We start from the raw sequence: 23094 nt of genomic DNA on the forward strand, positions 1-23094 counted from the left end.
TTACTGATTTGTAATAAATAAACTTGAAATGAACCACTTTATTCTGTCTTTTCCCACCGTTGTTCACAACCAAGCAAGAAATTCAGTAATTTGTTAGAATTTTGCAATAACACCTAATGGAAAGTAACTAAGGACCCATGTTATCCTTCAAGGAACCTTGAGATCAAAAAGAACAAGTTCTACCTGAGACTATTAGCCGCAAGGCAAGATTTAATATTAAAAAAGAGTATGACAAACAGAATAGTATTTTTCATCCTTCTGGACACAGATATAAAAGTATTGAATTATATTTTTTAAAAACGTATGTCACTTTAGCAACGTGCTCCAATATTGCCACAAACTTGATTTCTAGCAGTGTTCCACCAGGTGGCTGATTGAGCAAGGAAGTAAATCAGAAGTTAAATTAAATAATTCTTTTTTTTTATTCACCTGAAACGTTGAGACTGAAGAATCTATTCATTTTTGGGTCAGTGTTGACTTGGCACTCGTACTTCCCCACATCACTTATTCTGACCTTCTTGATCCTGAGGGTCCATGACTCCGCATCGGGATCGTGAAGAATATCGAATCTGGCGTCTGCGGTAAAAACCAGCTTACCACTCGTGAGGATTTGAAGATCTTTCGTTCGTATCCACGAAACCTGTAAAAAAAATATATTTATATATATTAACACTATTTACGTGGGGCGCAAAGGCCGTTCAAATTTTTGAATTAAATCACATTTAAGTTAACAGAAAAATGTCAGATTACAACATTTTTTCAACTACAGAACTCGTCAAACTATCTCCTATTTTCCTTTCAATATTATGACTTTATTAAGGATTATAAACTAAGTGTTTTTATTTCAAAATTAATTTCATTCATACACATCCCTATATTAATGATTCACAGAGTTTGTGTCGCTGTTTAAGATTATCCCAATTCGATATTAATGAATAACAGTAATCGACCATTATTTAAGTCACAATGGAGAAATTTAAGCATTTGTTTTATTTCAAACTACTTCATTTTAATAATTATGGTAAAATTATAAATAAACTTATCAATGAATCTTCTCTCTTACTTAAACCATTAATTTAATATATAACTACGTTCCTTTTGATTGAATTATTTACTACTTAAATAATATAATTAACTATAAAAATCAATAACTTCATTCCATTAACAATGTATTATCTATGTATCTTAAAATATTTCGTCATTCATCTATAGGTATGTAAACTTCCCTGTCAAAAATCAAGTATAGTGCTTACTTTATCGGTTAAAATGTGTATTTCCTACTCTGTTGTATTTCGCCATGTGTTCTTTTCCCACCTTTAAATAATAAAAGCTTAATCCCAATTTAGGTTCAAAAACTCCAAAAATGAACTGTTTAGCAAACTAGTTTATATTATATTTATGTTTCAGTTCCCTATTTAAATACTTAATTGATCTTATCTCCAAAATATGTTGACAATAGTATAAAAACTGTAAATGTTGTAAACAATTCACCAGTCTTGAAGATGCCTACTTAGGCGAAAGCGCTCGTTGGTCAAAATAATAAAAAAGTAAAACTAAATCAAGAAGTTTTATTGATAAGTTGATTTATAATTTTATCATTATTATTAACTATGGAGTTTTATCAAGAAATATCAACAAAAAACATAAATACTTAATTTTATATTTAATTGAGACATAAGTTCTAACTTCATCGACTTAAAGCTCTGTGTTGAGTTGAGACGAAAAATTAACTAAAACAACACAGAAAAACAAATATTATATCGTATTGCAATTTTAGACTGTTGACTCAAAATACAGGTCCAGATGAATCTACAAACTTACCTAAACTCCAAACTCTCCAAACTCGCAGGAACATGGCTGACGCCTATTTTTTGCATAAAACTTTAAATAACACGATAGATTGCCCTAAGATTCTATCACTTATTAATTTTAGAGTTCCAGTAATGCAGACCAGAAACCAATTTCTATTTAAAATTTCTAAATGTTCCACTAAATCTTTTCAAAATTAATTTATAAATAGAACCTGAATTATATGTAATCAGAAATTAAATCGTATTGATATTAATAACATATCTTAAACTTCCTTAAAAATAAAATTTCCAAAAATAATTCAAGTTATGATGTTGCGCCTTGAATCCGCAGCCTATATTATGCAGGTTATGTGCAGTTCTGTATGTAAGCACATACTAAATGTACACTGATGGTCAGCTATATTTGTATTTTATATTATAATGTGCAACTGTGTGACCAATATTCAAAAGTCAATATATTTTTAATAATATGTATTACATTTACATTTTTAGTAATATTATAAGTTTTGTATGATTAGTTATTTTATGTATTGTTTAATTTTTATGTGACAACATTTACAATAACAATATTATATGGAAACCTCTAACTAGACTTTATGGTATGTATTTATAGTATAATTATATCTTATAAATGTATAAATGTCTGTTGGCTTTCCAATGAAATAAAATAAAATATTTTTTTAAAAATCAAAAAAAGCGTATAAAGAATTCACATGGCTCGTCAATATGAAAATAACGAAGACTTGATTTACCCACATTATTTATTTATTTATTTATTAATTTATTTATTAACGGACATTGTCCATGTATACAATTTATAAGGTTTAAATATTACAATAAAAGAGTAGTTAAAAACATTTAAAGAAAAAAGAAAGAAGCATTGACAAACATAAGGGACATCGAGACAAGATCTGGACTATTTATTTAGTGCTCGTTTAAATCGTTGTAAACTTAAACCAAAAAAGTCCAGATCCACATTAAAATAAATACTCAAATATTTTTTAAATCATCAAAGAGTTTCCTACTTAAATCCCTTCCGTTAAGGAAAATCCGGTTCTTAACCTCTCTCTTGAAAATAGGTTTGGTCCTTGAAAGCTTTGAACGCTTCCCTACAATATTGACCACTCTCAGATCGATAAAGTAGAGGTGTCTCTGAGCAAAAAACGTACGGGTTTTGGGTTTAACATACTTTGTTTTCTGGTAAAATCTCGTACAAACATAGCTAGACTGCACGTGACTATGGTCAGTTACAGGAGCATAAGACTGCATTCGGTGTACTTAATGGTGGACCGATTACCGTGTCTATTATTTTGATAATTTGTTACATAAATATCATATAAGGTGATTAGACTGATCAGTCTAACACTTTTGGTGCGGCGAAACATAACGGTGTATAAACTCCTAATCCACATTATCAGAAATAGCCTCAGAATTCAATAACGGCGGGTGAACTCGCCAACCGCTTTACTACTAGTCAAAACTATCTAAACCCGATTTAGTTCTTTATGATGTTTAGTACAGTAGCAATTTAGTCGAAAACACTCGTGCAGGATTCTGGTTCTATTACATACAAACATAACTGTATTATTAATCTACCAGGGCACAGACAATTTATTTATTTATTTTATTATATTCACAATATATTTATGTTACATTTAATTGAGACACAAATCTCAACTTCATAGAACCAAAGTCCTGAGTTGGAACGAATATTTATATTTTTTTTATATTATAAAAAAAAGTTACATTTTTTTTTACAAAAAAGAAATACATGAAAAATCAAAATTACCGAAACAAACAAAAGAATCGAAATACTACACCGAAAAATTGGCAACCTATTGTGCTTGCTGTGAAATTAAAATAATAATTTAGGTACAAAATACACACTCATTTCAGAAAATAAATATGAAGGTATGTAAAACATTTTTTTAAAATAAGTTCATAAATATTTATGCATGAAAAATGTGCATGCGTGCGCACGCATGTATAATTATACACACACATACACACCCTCACACAGTCACTCACACGCACATACAAACATACCCACATCATACTATAACATGGTGAAGAAAATTATAAAATAAGGTAATTAAGTTGCTTAACAAATCAACTGAAAGAAAATAAGAAGATAAAAAAGTATCGTAAAAAAATATTTAAAAAAAAAACATATTTCTTTAATTTTAAAATATAAACAAATATGACTTAAATATGTATAACACCTAAACAATCGATGTCATATAGAACCAAACAAAAACATCATCAAGAAATACATGGCATATCAACATATGAAAGAAACATGCAAAAAAAAAACATTTTCAGTACATGAAAAAATAAACATAACTGTATTATTAATCTACCAGGGCACAGACAATTTATTTATTTATTTTATTATATTCACAATATATTTATGTTACATTTAATTGAGACACAAATCTCAACTTCATAGAACCAAAGTCCTGAGTTGGAACGAATATTTATATTTTTTTTATATTATAAAAAAAAGTTACATTTTTTTTTACAAAAAAGAAATACATGAAAAATCAAAATTACCGAAACAAACAAAAGAATCGAAATACTACACCGAAAAATTGGCAACCTATTGTGCTTGCTGTGAAATTAAAATAATAATTTAGGTACAAAATACACACTCATTTCAGAAAATAAATATGAAGGTATGTAAAACATTTTTTTAAAATAAGTTCATAAATATTTATGCATGAAAAATGTGCATGCGTGCGCACGCATGTATAATTATACACACACATACACACCCTCACACAGTCACTCACACGCACATACAAACATACCCACATCATACTATAACATGGTGAAGAAAATTATAAAATAAGGTAATTAAGTTGCTTAACAAATCAACTGAAAGAAAATAAGAAGATAAAAAAGTATCGTAAAAAAATATTTAAAAAAAAAACATATTTCTTTAATTTTAAAATATAAACAAATATGACTTAAATATGTATAACACCTTAACAATCGATGTCATATAGAACCAAACAAAAACATCATTAAGAAATACATGGCATATCAACATATGAAAGAAACATGCAAAAAAAAAACATTTTCAGTACATGAAAAAATAAAATTCTAATAAACCACCACAAATATTTGACCAGCAATCAATGAGTTTCTCATTCAAATCCCTCCCTCCAAGGAAAATACAGTCATGAAACTCTTTTTTTAAAAATATATTTGGTCGAACAATAACTGTTTTCTTATTTTTGTACTTTCTGTAAGGGATGTGACGATAGTGATGATCATTATAAATACTGTATTTGATAAACTTTGAATTTATTTGCAAAATGAATTACCAATAATAAAATAAAAAAAATAAAATAACACCGCAAGTTTACAAGTTACGGTCTTGCACCTTATGAAAGGCCTTATAAGATATGACTCTCGTCAAACATATAAAAACCACAATGATCTTTGTTACATTACTAAAATGATGTAAATATTGTCAAGGATCCAAATACAAATGAAGACCTCAAATCTCCCGTAGTCTCATCAGAATGGATTTTTACCCCAGAACATTAGACGACATCTCCGGGCCCGTCATAAAAGGGTATTTTTACGATCAATATAATATTTCATCCCAAAAGGGAACAAAATTACTGCTTATAGCGCTCGTGAATACAAATAAAAGGATCATCTAGGATTTACTGGTGTTAACCTAACCTGCCAACTGAATACCAAGGATTAAATATATATAATATGTGGATGTCTATGCATGGCGTATCATTTGTTATTGGATGGTAGAAGTGATCTCCATGTGTGACAATTTATCAAGTTGGCTTTAAAAATAATAATAATAACAAAGAAAAAAATTACGCTCCTCTTTAGTAGAACATGATGTGTTATGATAAAAATGACTTATTTATAAATTTTCAATACATTTTTTTCATTTAAATATAAATTTATAAAATATTTATCATTCTCCTAACGTAAATATCTGCATTTTAAACCACAACAGAAGCATTAATATGAACGTCAAATTTTCTATTGGATTGAAACCAGAACTATTGTTAGGCTTCGGCAAGACAGTAATACGAATCACTGACCCACTTACGGTTTCTTCATACGGTGTGACATTGCGCACAGCTCAGGATCCCCTTTGAACAAATCACTGATAGTGGGCAGCACTTTTGGTTTGCAGACCACATTTTCATATTTGTTGGCATTTATACTACCCTTAATGAGTATCAGACATCCAAAATTATGCTAGTTCACACCACGACACTTACCGGGTGTTAAATTTTAGCCGTGGTGAACTCAAGCAATAAATCTTTGTCCATTCAATGACAAATAAACCTGACGCCATTACTACCAAAAATGCAAATTGTAGTTTTGTAACTTGAAATTACTTTTATTCACTCATCTTGCGCTCAATTTTCGCACTCTAAAACCCAGTCCAGATGATTCTGTATAATTTTGATTCAAATTATGATACTGAAAAGATGCTGCTAGTTCAGATCTGGGACTCTCAATTGATATGAGCAAAACCAAGTTTGTGATCATTGATCGAGCTAATCAAGTAGCGCCATTATCCTTACTGCACAACTTAGAAAGAGTCAACAATTGCATTTATCTAGGTTCTCTCATCAACGATGGTGGTGGGTGTGAAGGTGAAATACGGTGACGTATATGTTTTTCCAAAAGTGCTATAAGTCGGCTGGTGAAGATTTGAAAAAATCGCAGTATAAGAGAACAGAGACTGGTAAAGGCCTTGGTTTTCTCAATGTTCATGTACGGTGAGTATTGGACACTGAGGAAATTTGAAGAAAAAAAAATCAAAGCTTTCGAAATGTGGTGTTGGTGGCGAATGCTGCCGATTCCGTAAACGGCCAGACGTACGTATGCATCTATTCTCCAGGAACTGGACATAGGAAAAAGACTAACATCTATGTGCAAGAAAAGAATCCTGCAGTTCTTTGGGCATATTTCCAGGGGGAACTCTGATAGTTTGGAGAAAACTATTTCTTTGGGAAGTGTTGAAAGAACAAGATCGCGTGTACGTCAACTGACAAGATGGAGCGGCACAGTCACTGAATTATCAAAATCATCACTGACGAATGCCTATAGAAGAGCACAAGACCGTTCCAGATGGAGGGAGACCATCCACAGACGAGCCATGCCTGGAGTCAGGTGTAATCACTATCCTCAGATATGAGGCACGGATCAAAGAGATATCGAATAATTTCCTTACAACTTTCTAATTTCTACATAGAAACTGATTTTTAATGGATTTTGAGTATTGCTTAGTAAATTTTAACCGATATTTGATACATTTTGAAAAACGGATTCTAACACAAAATACACCACTGTCGGTAAGTCGCGCAGAGTTTGACATTTGCAAAAATATTTTTTTGTTTGAAAAAAATATATTATTTTATGTTTTGAAATTCAACCATAAATAAGTACCTATTCAAATTCAATGTTTGAATATAAATAATTTTTAGTTTTGGAATTCAATCATACACAAGTATCTAGGTAACTACTAAGCAATGAAAAGTCTTTTATCTTTTACCCGGACACTTTTCGCACGCTTTTACTACACAATCGTGCATTTTTCTTTTCAGTAGTGATTTTTGCACTATTTTGATTTGAGCATGACGCGATCTCTTAGCTAATTACACAAAGAGATAAAACGAAAAACTAGCCCTTATTACGAATAAATAAAAAAGCTCAATAATGGCAAAAATAAATAACGTGTATCCTTATTTACGATAAAAAGTTTGCTAAAGCTTATAGCAGGCATGCCAAAGTTCAGTAATATTTTTTTATACTTTTTTTAATTCAATCATAAACAATAACCTTAGTACCTACTTATCAATGAAAAGTCTTTTTGCAAAGGTGAAGTGCAGTAATGTTGGTGTAGTGAGTATCCTGACGAAGAGACGGGTACGTTTCGAAACCGGTAGACATAAAGAGTCGGTAAGTGGTTAAATACTTATATTTACTAACATTAACACAAACAACAATTAAGTTCATAATTCAACAATAATTTGAGTTTGCTCAAATGTGTGGAGAAAATAGCTGGATTCAACAATTGATAAATCCACCTGGTCCAAGAAGTGTAAAAATGAAAAAAATTTCATCAGCTGAGTCTCACCCGCATCAATAAAAAGTTTAGCTATTTAACTTCACAAACATCAACAGTTGGAAGAATTGAAGGAATAAAGATGTTCAAATATAGACAGAATTATGAATGTTTAAAATGTTTTTCATGTCTGTTGAAATATGATGAAAAAATATTTTAATTTTTTTCTGGGAGGGTTAGATTAATTTATTTTTTATTAAATAATATTTTGAATAGTTGTAGATAAAAATTAAATTAATAAATCAATTTAAACGTAATTTATATAGATTTATAATATTCAAACAAAGACTTACATTTTTTTTATTTTCTGTACGTACTGATTTTAGCTTTTTGACTAAACAAAAGCCAAGAATGTAAGAATTTAGAAGTATCGGTGTTAAAACTGGCAAAATGGTGAATATTTTACAGCATGCTAAGTGTTAATTTAACAAATTCAATGACAGACACTAAGTTCTAAAAATGCCCGGACTCTCATATTTCATTTCCGAAAAAAAATTCAATCTCCAGGGAAATACGAGTATCTATCAGGGGCGAACCGTGTATTGAAGCGATTATGCGCAGCTTACCATTATATTTGACTAACCATAATAATGCCTTACTTTCATTTTATTTACAGAAAAACAAATAAATAATTACTATGTATTTTTAATCAGTTCCATTGTTTGTATCTTTATCCTAATATAAATATAAATATTAATAAAGCGCGCCCAGCAGGCGCTGTGAGCCAAGAAACTAGCCAATTGTTTCAGCTTATTTTTTCATACAAATAAGTTTATTTTATTTTGAATGTTTTAATTCCAGTGCAGGTTTTTTTTTTCCTAGATTAAACTAGCAGATTCCACAAATTATTTGAAGATTCTTGATTTGGAAAACAGTATTTCAAACATTTTTTCTTTAGGAATTTTTTTTTCTTTGAGATGGTACTTTTAACTGAAGACCATAATTATTTTTCATGTGTCATATTGCAGGACATATTGTGCTCAACGAAGCCGTTTTAAGCACTTTTAATTTCTAGAACAATTCGGCCAGTTGACATTTCAATTGAATATTTAATAGCGACTGAATTCGTGGTGCTTTTTTTTATTTCTTTTTTAATGAGTTATATATTGAAGTAATGGACAAACTAACTAACTAACTAACTAACCATCACGCCATTTCCCCAGAGGGGTAGGCAGAGAGGATAGAACGCCACACCACTCTGTCCTGGCACACTTCCTTTGCTTCCTTCACATTCATACATCTTCTTATGCACGCACGTCGATTATTCCGACTTTTCACATGACCACTTTCAACAATTTGTTGTACTTGATCATGCCATGTCTTTCTCGGCCTCCCTTGACTTCTACAACCAGACACATTCGCATCATAAATCTTTTTAGCCGTTCTTTCATCATTCATTCGCTCCACATGACCGAACCATCGCAAAAGACCTTTCTTAATTTTGTCGATAATGCTTAACTCAGCCTTGCATTCTGCTCTAATTTCGACATTAGGGCGCCTATCATACATTGTTTTTCCGCACATTCGCCTGAGGAATCGCATTTCAACAGCATTCAGTCTACTTTCGTCCCTTTTTTTCCAACTCCATGCTTCGCTTCCATACATTAGGGTTGGTACCAGAACTCCATTATGAACTGCTAATTTAGCCTCTTGCGATAGACACTTATTTGCTACGACAGACTTTAAGGCACCATTAACTCTGTTACCGGCACTAACCCTCCTTTCAATATCCTTGTCCATATTTCCATCTCTAGTAAACATACTACCCAGATATACAAATTCTTCGACCTGTTTCAAACTATCTCCATTTACTACAATCTTACATTCAGTCATAGTTAAATTTCTTTCAAAGACCATGACGTTCGACTTTTGCACATTCATTAGCAAATCTCTCAATGGACAATATATCTTTATAATATAATTTATTACGAAGTGACGTTATTTGAGTTGATTTCATAGATGAAATTTGTAGTATCACACAGAACGACAGAAAAATATCAATTTATAGTACATATTACTTACATTATATTATTACCTTCTATGTATATACAAATATTTGATATTTTTTGTAGCTTATTTATTTATTTAACCCTTTATATACATATAAAATATATAAACACATAAGGGCGGGCATATTGCTTTAAGGCAATTTCTTCCTACCTACCCAAACCGTTCAGTTTGAAAAAATAACAGATACAGGAACATTTTAAATTTTATAGTTTTATACAAAAATTATTAACTAAGATTAACAAAATAAAAATATTTAAAAAAATTAACACTATAAATGAAACCACAAATAGCTTGCCTATATATAAAATCACCATTCGCCACTAGTATCTATTCATGTTTTTATGCGTTTCCATTTAAGGTATGACTAGTTAAAAATAAAATGACAATTCTTGTAATTTAATATTCTCGCAATTTTTAATAAAATATTGTAATACTCTCTACTCAATTAGAAATAACAGTTTATATTAGTATTCCTTGGGTAATATGAAGAATATATGGTGTACGGAAAACTAATTAAATTTATGAAGATTACTGAAAATAAAGCTCGAAGCTCTTGCTGGGTGATGAGGATGTCTTTGTACGCACAAAGCACTACCATGTTGTCATTAACACTCATAAATTTCCAGAAACAAAGTTAGAGTTTCCTTTTTTCGGAACAAGCCAATTCGTTAAGCCTGAAACACAAATCGTTTGCTCGAATCATTATCTTTTATGGAATCGAACGAAGTTGCCGGAGATAATTATTATTTGTTGTAATGAATACTTTAATCAATCATTAAATTATATATCTTGTTGTTTCCTACACGTTTGTAATGAATTCATGTTTTATGACTAATAGTGGTATTTCCCATCATTAAAAGATCAAAACACAAAAAAATAATCAATTAAAAACAAATATTGTTAGTACTTAAAGCATTAGCTTAGTGCTCAAACATTTTACAGTGTTATTAAATATTTGTATATAACCACTTACTGACTTTTCTATGTCTTTTGGTTTCCTGATGTACCCGTTTCTTTGTCAAGACATTAGTTTTAGGGTCCAGACAAATAGACGCAGGTTTTCTCATATTATATTTTGACGATTTTTATGCGACTGTATCATCTAGATAGTTAATATTTTTGCATCAATGTTTCAATTCATATTTTATTCAGTAGAGATTATATCGTGATAAAAAAATTGGCATTTAAAACTACATAATAATAAAACTTACTCTTATATATACATTTTACAATTCGAATATTTTTTGTAGGGAAGTAAGCTTTTAAGTCACAAAATTACACCGAGGAGCTTTGAAGAATTATGAGTATTAATAAATTTCACACTAAGGAAACAATTATAATAAACAAAAGGACAAAACAAACAGAAGAGAGCTTATAAAAGAAAATAAATTTCATAAATCTTAACAAAACAATCGGAGAATAAAAATACGAAACCCTTCGGTTGCGGTTGGCTCGAAAGGGAAAGAAAAGATTTTCCGTGAAGATTCCCGAAACTGAAGTATTTGATAATTTCTGAATTACCAGGGTGGTATACGATCGCAGAGGTAGAAAGAAAAGGGGGGGTTCGCTTGTCGAACGGAATATAGTGCCGTCGGTGAAACTTTTTATTGGCAATATTTTTTAACTCCTATTTGTAATTCTGGTCACACAAAACAAAAGGAACAGGGAGGCAGAAGAGAGCGAGGTGGTTTGTGTGTTCTCCTTCTATAAGAGGCAGCGAGCACTCTTACCAGATTAAGAACCGAATAGACTGAACAAGTGGTCAAATCAAGATGTGTATTCAAATCCGCTTCCCCGAAATGTTGCAGCATCCAATCGAGCGCATATTTACTCCATTGCCGAGTATCTTCCCCTTTTTGCTTTGTTAAATAAAGCCATTTTAATTAAATGAAAAATCTTAGATTTTTACTTCGAGAACACGATAAAATGCACTAGAAAATGTGAGAAGAATAACAATTTACGAGGTTTTTTAGAAAGAGTAGTGCTGGAACAATCTAAAGACCTTTAATACTTTGCCAAAAGAAATACAACATTTATGTACGATTGTACGTACCTACAGACAATCATTAAAGAAGTTTAAATAGGTTTGAGGAACACATATTCTTAAGCACCTGATATTTATATTTTTCTAGAAGTTTTTCTTTGTTTATTATTGAGTATGATTATAATTAAATTTAAAACAAATGAATATCTTTATTTTTGTGTGGCTGTGGTGTAATACGAGTCTTTACAAGTCTTGACATATCTCTCTTATTTATTTAAACGGTGAAGTTTTATTTCTTGTAATCTTCAAATAGACAATTTTCACGTCCAATGTAGAAAGTAAAATTTGAATATATATGTTGTGTTTTAATATAAAAGTATTTATCTGAAGATGGTAAACCATGCCAAAAATAAAATGAGGCCAATAAATCTGTTTTACTGTATTAAAAAAACACAAGAATAGAACTTACAACGACGAAACAGAGACTCTGTTCTATGGCCGGTATTTGTGTGAAAGAGACAAAAACAAAATAAAAAGTTCGTTCAATCAGTCGGTTATTGGCAGTAAATAGAAGTGCCGCTTGTTATTTGACCAGCGTTTTTGTATTTTTTAAATATTTATTTTGCTTTAACCTGCCTAAATTATGTTACAAATTTTATGAATTATGTAAAGAATTATTTAGCAGTGTGTCTCTGTTTTGATTTTTTTCAAATATCTGAACTTAAGAATATTCCATCTTTTGCTTTAAGTAACACGATGATACATCACCGCGTGTGAAAGAATTTTGTAACACAGGTTTTTAACACTTAATTAAACTTTGTTTGTCAAATGACACAAAAAACAAATTTTGACGTATTTTTGTAAATATGTTTAAAAAAATTTACATTTGCCAATTTTGCTTAGAAATTTTCGTTTTATTGGGAAACTATTGGTTTTTATTTTGCGATGTTGAATTTGATGTTAGAATGTCAACATAATGTCTGTTTTCATATTATTTTGGAATCATATCACCCTCAATTTTTTGTCTCTCTCGTTTTAAGAAATCAGTACCTATTTAGTTTGAGAAAATCTTGATTTATTTTCTTTGTTACAGCAAAAACATGAAGATATTAAACAATATATTTCTTTACGTAATAAAGCAATACATCATTTTTAATCTATAAAGAAGAGACATAATGGCTTTATTACGAAATGGCTGAGCATAAATTTTATCATAAAAAAACTACATAGCACTTTATCAAATAAATCATCGAAGTAAGAAAATATTGTACATTTTTCAGACATTCATAAAAAATAGTAAATAAATAACCGAGTAAATATTTTTATTGGCCTCCTGATCAAGTGATATAGAAAACAAAACTCTTAAGTTACTTTACACAATGTTCAAATAGGAAAAATAGTTATATTATCAACTGATACTACTTAGTTATTGAAATCACAACTTTTTTATACATTATCTTTCGGCTGGTTTGCAAACGAAACCGTAATATGAAATTGATTTTTCATTAAAATTTTTTTTTTAAAGATTTTGGTATAACGAATATTTTTCGTGAATAATTTTATGTTTTTAGTCGATTTCAGTTTTTGGTGAAAGGCCAAAAGTCAAAATAATTGTAGGGCGTGCATGAGAAATGAATAAATGTAGAAGAAACTATGTCTGAATGCAGACAGTGAAATGGCGTTTTATCCTCTTTGTCTACCTCTACGGAGAAACCACGTGATAGTTTGATTGTGTTTTGTTCGTGAAGTTAAAGAATTTTTTTTTTTTTTAATAAAATCAATTGAGTAATCATATTAGCTGGTGTTAGTGATTAAGGTTGTTAAGTTTAGTCATATATTATATTTTAAATTTGCATTATTATTTTTGGTCGAGGTTTGCTTACCATGCAAAAGGTCTCGGGTTATGTTAATTGACAATGAATATTTATCAAATATTTAAAATTGTTCTTTTACACGAGTATATTTTAGTCACGGTAATCTTAACTGAAGCGTAATACTAATTACCTTATCTTCATGTAACAGATGATCAAACTATGCTGCATCTGGTTTACCAATGGAGTTCCATATATGTACCACTAGGTGTGAAAGGGGGATGGTGACGATGGTTAAAATAATTACCATAGCCAGCTAATAAAGCTCTTTTCTCCTAACACAATTCTTCAGGGGCGCTATACAAATGAGTTTATCATTACCTTGATATTTTTGAATGATTATTTCTGTACCTTAAAGCTGAAATGCTGGAAGTCACATTTGGTAAATTGTTCAAGAGAGTAGTTTGAAGTCGTTAAACTGATTTAAATGTATCTGTCGAAGCAAAAACAAGTTATTGTAGTTATTTGGATTTATCGGCTTGATAAGAATATTTACGAAAAAAAAATTTGAAGTATAGACTTTTAAATAACTTTGAGACTTCAATGTTTTGTGTTCTAGCTTTAAAACTTTCTTAAGGCATAAAAATTTGATAACGTACTATTTATTAAAATGTTGATAATTTATGAAAATAACAGGTAAATATAAATTAAATGACATGAAATTAATAGTAATAAAACAGTTTTTTAAAGTTGACAGTTTGTGAAACAAATAAAAGTAAAATAATGAAATTAACGCCAAAAGAAATGACATAATGGGTAAATAAGGTTGATTATGATAATAAAACTTAATCTTTTAAAATAAGTAAAATTTATTCAGTATACACTGCTTTAATACCAGCAAACCGGTGAATTTTGTTAAAAGCATGAGTATTATAACTGCACTACCGGTGTTTTAGAACAAGCTATTTCAGTAGTGGTCTACCAGAGGACTTCAATGCTTTGAGCATAATTTAAATCTGAACATATTGACAAAATGACATTCATAACGCAACTAAGCACAAAATGTGACTTCCAGCCTTTCAGTTTTAAGGTACAGATTTATCATTTTTTCAATTTTTTTTTTTTTTATTGGAGTTAAATATTTTTGTCTTGCTTATGCACAAGGCAATGGGTATGTTATTTCAAACTGCTTTAACTATTGTGTATTGATCTGATGGAATAGTCGGCTGTGGCCTTGTTAAGGAACTTCTCCGCATTTGCTTATTGAAGAGGAAACCACAGAAACTCATTCAGGAGAAGCCGGACCATTGACAGATCAGAAGACTAGACCTTCCGCGCCAATCTGACAGTGTTCAGTATTTTGTCTCCAGTTTTGATTTATTTTGACAATACATCATGATGATACATCAGATGTGTGTTTATGTGTATTAGTGTGGGAGTAAGTGTTTTGTTTTTTATTAAGAAACTTCGCTGGTCTGTGTTTAAATCGTATTTTAAAAAAATATATAAATCATTGTCGACTGTTTGTTTCTTTAAAATAAATCAATACATATTAAATTGTAGTACAACAAAAGGTGTGTTTGATGTATTTTTTTATAAAGCTAAAAACCAAAACTTGTTGAAGTTTTAAGTGCGGTAATTATAAAAACCTTAACGAAAAACGTAGTTCCGTTAAGATCTCGATAAACCGTTAGCTAAATAAAACGTTCACTGTTTATAGCTGTAGCGATTTCGATTATCTTCGGCGGTAAAAAACACTTTCCTATCTTTCTCTATTCTCCCCTCTGAATCCCCCTTCTCGTCCTCCACCAAAGGACATAACACTTCGGTTTACCTAGGAGCTGCTATCAGGAGCAGATAAGTTCATAGGAGGTATAAAAAACAACCACGTACGGCAGTAACGTGAATATAATAGGGCCTTAAGTATGGTCCGACGTAAGCGAGACAATCAGTGCTTGGCACTGAGTAAAATCAAATGAAATAAAAAACAATAAAAACATGTTTGACATTTCTTTTTATGGTTACGATGCCATTAATGTACATGTTTTTTTAAAAATAAATACTGTACTTAAATACATATGCATTATATGAACCTACACATGCTACTAATATTACCACGAGTTTTATACAAAAACTCATTTTAGGATTTTTATTTTTTTTGGATCATAACAATTTCATAATCTTACAACTATAAATAATTCAGATATAAATATTTTTTTTTTTTTAGTAGTTGCAAATTATTTAAACCTTGCTTTTGTTATGTGCAAGGTTTTATCGAATATATTTCGGAAGTCAGATGGCAGAGGGGACCATCTGTAATATTCAAAAATGTTCAGGAGAGCTGAAATACGTCTCAATTTCAAGACGTGTATCCACAAACTAAAATATTTTAGTGTTGATTTTCTATAATAAATTACCATTCTAAATGACGCCGATTTTTAAAAAATTTTCTGCGGGTATTTACTGAAATATTAATTCAAACTTTTGAAAATTAAAACATTGACAAAAATACAGATGGTCCCTTCTGCCATCTGACTACCGATTTATCTTTGGGTATAAATTGGTATTTGGGATATAAATAATACATTGCAAAATACTTACACAAATTATTGAACTTAACTTTTATTTCGTCTATTAATTATTATGTATTTAGTTCCAAATAAGAAAAAATAAAATATTTACCTGCTTATTACGATTTTTTTTAATGTGTATTATCGTGTCTAACATTGTTTACAAAGTGTACTTTTGTATAAATCCTTGCGATTATTTTCGCAGGACCAAAGAAATTACTGGAAGTGGCGTAAGTAACAGTTATAATTGTGTTTTCGGACTGGATGGACGTCCTCCGACCGCGTTGTTTTTTTTTATATTTTGAAATTGCATTGAATTTTTTCTAAAATATATTTTTTTTTTAATTACGATGGAAAAACTACACAATTAAAAATAGAAACTTTAACAACAGATTCTTTAAAAAATAAACAAAACTTCTATTTGCACGAAAAACAGCAAGATGCTTGATATAATAAATCAGGTAACTGTATTGCATTTGTTTGATTTGGTTCTAATATTTTATATTTGTTACACAAGTGGACCCGACAGACGTTGTCCTGCGTTGGCTTGCCTACTATAAGCTAGTTGAACAAACGTTTTTTTTCATAAATAAGAACACATTATTTTTTGAAGACTTTTTTATCTATTTATATATTCGTAAAAAGGGCTGTTTTTCGTTTTATCTCCTCATGTTATAAGTAAAATTTATGTCATAATCCAGGTAGAAAATACGGGAATACTAATGAAGAAAATTCAGAGCGCGGTTTACCCTGAACCCTTTAGAATTATGACACCCATGCCCAACGCGAATTTAGTCATTCTTTAATCGCCAGCCGCGTTTTAACGTAAGCTTGACATTTTATGTGATTATTGCGTCAAGGTCTGGCCAGACCTTTTTGACTTTCATAGTAGAGCAAAATTTTCATGAATCCCTCAAAATTGGTGAGGCGAACGCAATGGCAGCAAAAACAGCAGTTTGTGAATATTTCGTGGTGAAAACTTTTATTCTTAAATCGGAGACAAAGCTAAATCATTACACAATTTGGGCAGCCCTAAAATTTATTTATAATGGTTTGTATTATTGGGCAAATATAGTGCCGATGGGTAACGTGGTTAGGTGCCTGTTAGAATACATTTTCTAGGTAGTTAGTGTATTCGTCAATATAATTGAATTAAATAGTTTATTTTTAGTTTTGCAATTCAATTCGGTATTTTTTTCGGTTTGTTTGAATGCAAAATTACAAATAGGACCTACCTTGTTGCACTATTTACCATTTATCGGACTGCCGTCTATCGAGGGGTTAAATTTTCACGTCCTTTTTGTGCGCTTATTAAAATAGAGAATGACCTGTTTTTTTTATTAAATTATGAATTAAAAATGTTATTGATTACAGATATTCATGTAAAATTATAAGAAATTATTTTGAAGTCAGTCAACAAATAAATCAATTAATTTTCTTCCTATTACCTGTCCTTTCTTTTATACACAACTTGGGTATTTCTTCAATTTGTCTTTACTCTTATGTGCCGAATTTCTAGTGTTATGATATCGGCTTAGATATCTCTAGACGTACGTGAAATGGACCGAAATGGAGCGAATACCAAAACCAATATTGACACGTTTCATATGGAATTTATCGGGGAGAAAATAGGAGAATACTTGTTATATAATTGTATTGTCAAAGACTTTATTGAAATAATTTATCTCGACCAAACTGACACCATACAAGACCTAATTGCTTCATACCAACTTCAATCGAATGCTCCACAGTCGATAGTTTGAAGTGACTTTGTTGTTAAGGCAGTAGTATTACAAAATGTAAAGGAATCATACAACTTAGCCATTTTAAAACGCTGTTTTTTTTTAATCGTGCCATTAAAAAAAAAAAATAAACATACACAAGACAAAAAAAAATTTAACGTGTTTTTGTCAAGAAATATACTTTAAAAAATGTACAACCTAAAGTAAATTTATTTTCAACCGGCAGATTAAACTTCATCAATTTTAGATCAAACTTTGGTTCATTGGTTCCAATATAAAGAATATAATCAAATAAAAAAAATAAAAAAAGACATTGCATTGAGAAAACAAAACTGTCGCAAGCAAAATCTCACATTTTTGTTTTTTAAAATAAAAAAAAAATATATATATTAAATATATTTTTTTAAATACGCTTACAATGTAATTTCATAAAGAGGGGTATGAACTAAAGTGTTTAAACAGTTTTATGTTTTTTAATGATTATTTAGGCACAATATCAAGAATCTATTTTATTTGAAATGCTTGTGACTTCTTTTCAACGACATTTAAAAAAAAATAGTTCGAGTACCTATTTAGCTTATCTACGGTGACTTGAAGACCCCTGACTGAATTGTTAATTATAACCGCATCATCAACATACTCTAGATTGCAGAGTTTTTGGGAGGGGGAGATGGATGTTCCTCTATCTAATAGAATTGACTTCCTTAGGATAAAGGCCATAAGGGTGATAAAAAGAGACGGTGCAAGGACGCAACCTTGACGAACTCCAGGAGTGGCGTTAAATCAATTATATAAGAGACAATGTTCCAATAATTGGTCTAAATCTTGAGAGGCGTAATCTGCCGGTAGAAAAGTAATTATATTTAACATGTACAAAACTTTTAAGTACATTTCCAAAAGAATTACCTGAAAAAATTTCGTGTGAAACTACATGAACCACAACTACATCTATATTTTTTTTTTAATAAGTTTAAAATAAACCTTAAACATATCAAAATAATTTTAAAACACAAGTTGTGAAACAAAGCGATAAATTATTTTGGTCGACACTTATAACATTTTTTAAATTATTTAGAACAAGCTTATTTTAATTGGCCTCCGTTAGATTTCCTTGAAAGAGTTAGGTAAGAAATCTTTGTATTTTGCTATTGAGCAATTCGGCAATTAAATTGTAACTCTTTCAAAACAATAATTAATTATTCTTACAGTTCCATTGTTATTACATTGGCTTTTTCAATTGAGAATTTCGTGTACCAGATGAAAGCGCTAATTGATCAAAGAAACGAACGGTATTGGATAAAGAATTTTTTTTCTTTATAACTTAGGTTTGTATTATTACGAAGAAAAACACTTCAAATTTAATTAAAAATATTTAAGGAAAAACACTACATGATTCCATTAATTTATGATTAATTTGTATAAATTATTTTCTAATTAGTTTGTTTACAATTAACTTTTTATTGATTTTGACCGGTGGTGGTGTCAGGAAGACCAAATCAACCACAGTCCCTGGAGTTGTTATTAAACTCGCTTCAGTGCTTTGTGAACTCGCAGTTTTACTACAACCTCTGAATATATGTACAATTATTTCTTACAAAAGTTGTTCCCTGTGAACCTTGATAGTAAATAATAGAAAAGACTGGATTTTACCACAAAACAAGCCGACTGTGTGCATCAAGAAATTTTTTATAAATTTACAAAAGAACGGAACATTTTTAAGGGAAGGAGTATTTTGTTTTAAGGGCAGGACTTTCGAGAAACAAGTTGCAACAGCTTTACAAGCAATTCGTTGATATTATATTTAGAGATTGTACGTATCAAAAAAAAAATTAACTCAACACTTTCCTCGAATAGAAATAATCTGAGAAGATAAAAAAGCGTTACCCTACAATATTTCTATCATTTTATTTTGCTACAAACTGGCATTTTTTCAAGGGCTCTGACCGATTATTCTGACTTTTGCTGTATCTAATCTAAACTGTTTTTTTTAGAGCCTTGTATCTGTGAAATATTTAGAGGAGCTTATTTTCATACATTTACTTCATGTGCACACGTTTATTTTAATGATACGTACTTTTAAATCTGAGTACAGAAAAAAATAAAATAATTATATGTTTTAATTAGTAAATTTTCAATAGCTGTCTTGAAATACAATAATATAAACAAATACAAAAGCTTTTGAATTTCCAAACAAAAACAGTATTTTAAAAACATGTTTGTGATGACAATTGAATTTGTATTGCAATTGAATGTAAAAAGTAATTGGATTCATTTCAAAGAACAAGCGTGCGGTAATGGCGACAAGTTATTTTAATTATTTTTTTTTAAACGTAGTTGAAAACGTGACAAGAATTAAATATTAGATAGATTGTTTGTTAGTTTTTAAATCTCTAATTATTGTTAAACTGTACAAGCTAAAAAATGTGTTTCTAGAAACAAAAAGAGTTTAAAAGAAAAAAAGTAGGAAACAAACCTCAGAACTCTGATCTATATCTGACAGTGGCAAAAAGTGGTTTTATTTAAAGGTAAGTCATAAAAAAATATCATATATTTGTATCTACATAGAAGGTACATAATATAATGCAAGTAATATATACTAAAAGTTGATATTTTTCTGTGGTTCTGTGTAATACAACAACTCTCATCCATGAAATTAACTCAAACGACGTAATTTCGTGATATATTATATTATATAGATATATTATTCATTACATTCATACATAACTCATTAAAATTCAAACATATTCATGCATAACTTATTAAAAAAGAAATAAAAAATAGCACTACGAATTCAGTCGCTATTAAATATTTAATTGAAATGTCAACTGGCCGAATTGTTTTAGAAATTAATAGTGCTAAAAACGGCGGCGTCAAGCACCATATGTCATGCAATTTGGGAGATGAAAGTAAAGTAAAAATAAAAATATCTCTTACGAAATAATTTTTGAAATACTGTTTTCCAAATCAAGAATCTTCAAATAATTAGTGTAATCTGCATGTTGAATCTAGGAGAAAAAACCCGCACTGGGGTTAAGACATTCAAAATATAGTATACTTATTTGTATGAAAAAATAAGCTGTAATAAATGGCTAGTTTCTCGGCTCACCACAGGCGCTGGGCGCGCTTTATTAATATTAATATTTATATTAGGATAAAGATACAAACGGTGGAAATGATTAAAAATAAATAATAATAATTTTTTTGTTTTTTTGTTAATAAAATTACAGTAAAACATTATTATGGCTAGTCAAATATAATGGTAAGCTGCGCATAATCGCTTCTATACACGGTTCGTTCTTTGATAGATACCCCCCTCTTTGATAGATACCCCCTTGATAGATACTCGTATTTCACCGGAGATAGAATTTTTTTTCGGAAATGAAATATGAGAGTCCGGGACATTTTCAGAACTTAATTACTGTCATTGAATTTGTTAAATTAACACTTCGCATGCTGTAAAATATTCACTATTTTACCAGTTTGAACACCGATACTTCTAAATTCTTACATTCTTGGCATTTGTTAAGTAAAAAAGCTAAAATCAGTGTCTATAGAAAATAAAAAAATGTTAGTCTTGGTAGAATATTATAAATCTGTATAAATTATTTTAAGACGTTTAAATTAATTTAATTTTTGTCTACAACTATTAAGATACGCTCAAAATATTATTTAATAAAAAAATAAATTAATCTAACCTTCCCGGAAAAATAAAAATTGTTTATTCATCATATTTTAAAAGATATGAAAAACATTTTTGATAAGGGAATATAGAAGAATAGGCATTTACAGAGCTTATGGCCTGTCATTGGCTGGTTTGTTTGGCCACTTTGCACACTGTGTGACATTCATAATTCTATCTATATTTGAACATCTATATTTCTTCAATTCTTCCATCTGTTTGTGAAGTTAAATAGCTAAACTTTTTATTGATGCGGGTGAGACTCATTTGATGAACATTTTTTAATTTTTATACTTCTGGGACCAGGTGGATTTATCGATTGTTGAATCCAGCTATTTTTTCCACAAATTTGAGCAAACTCAAAATATTGTTGAATTATGAACTTAATTGTTGTTTGTGTTAATGTAAGTAAATATTAATATTTAACCACTTACCGACTCTGTATGTCTATATGTCTATATATAAATAGTTTTTTTTTTCTGTAAATAAAATTACAGTATAACATTTTTATGGTTGGTCAAATATAATGGTAATCTGCGCATAATTGGTTTGCCCCTGATATCTGAATAATGTTGCACCTGAATTTCTATTTGCAATTTATTTTTGATAGTAATATGAAAATAAGGTACTAGTCCAGGGTAACATAATATTCAACAGAACAGCAAAACCTATTTTTTCTTTAATAAATTGTTAGTAAAACGAGTCGAGAATAAATTCAAATAACATACGAGGTGAAAAAAAAAATTGAATTAATCACCCGTGAAAATGTTCAGTGTGTCATTTTTTCGTTATTTGGCTCACCGTTTTTATTTTTTACCATAAAAGACAGGTCATTCTTTCATGCGTAAATTCAATACACTTCAGCCTTCATGAATTTTGGGTATAATCATATAAAAAATCCAGGAGCACGAAATGATATACGCGGTTGAATATACCGTCAGAAAATAATAAAACTAATTCTGTATGAATCTCGAGCGAAGTAAAAGCTACAGGAGAACAGAGCTTTGTGGCGGTAGAAAGAGCTTTCAATTCAAACGGTAAATCTGGAACTAAGATAAGCCTCGTGAATGGCTAACGACCAGAGCACCGTTGTTAAGGGTCGATTAGATACCTTTGGAGGAATTTTCTAGAATTAATATAATGCGAAGGGCACTTTGCCTTTATAGTGGAACGCGTTGAGCCTTAATATCATGATTTATTTTTTTGACTGGCAACTTGCGTATTCCGTGTAAGATTTATAAAAATTACCATTATGTTTTATGAATGCACGTCTAAGTCTTTGTAAATAAGAAAAACATCAAGTGTAGGTGACACTGTTGGCACAGTTTTACGAGAGTTGTCTTTTATGTTTTGCAAATAGAGCTGGAAC

At 30.0% G+C, this 23094-nt stretch overlaps 1 protein-coding gene across 1 annotated transcript in view; it reads right to left on the reverse strand.

Annotated features, from left to right (window-relative positions):
• LOC148280320 (lachesin-like) overlaps window positions 1-23094 on the reverse strand; it is a gene marked incomplete at its 5' end in the record, with an annotated part of 144562 nt that overhangs the window by 18037 nt on the left and 103431 nt on the right. The window contains one exon of the mRNA XM_088228570.1: window positions 430-640. Coding sequence (XP_088084696.1) covers window positions 430-640 — 211 coding nt within the window. The remainder of the gene's footprint in view (window positions 1-429; window positions 641-23094) is intronic.

This window comes from Micrasema longulum, unplaced genomic scaffold, assembly GCF_059751315.1.
Source record: "Micrasema longulum isolate JH-2025_06_02 unplaced genomic scaffold, ASM5975131v1 h1tg000595l, whole genome shotgun sequence".
Classification (NCBI taxonomy): domain Eukaryota; kingdom Metazoa; phylum Arthropoda; class Insecta; order Trichoptera; family Brachycentridae; genus Micrasema; species Micrasema longulum.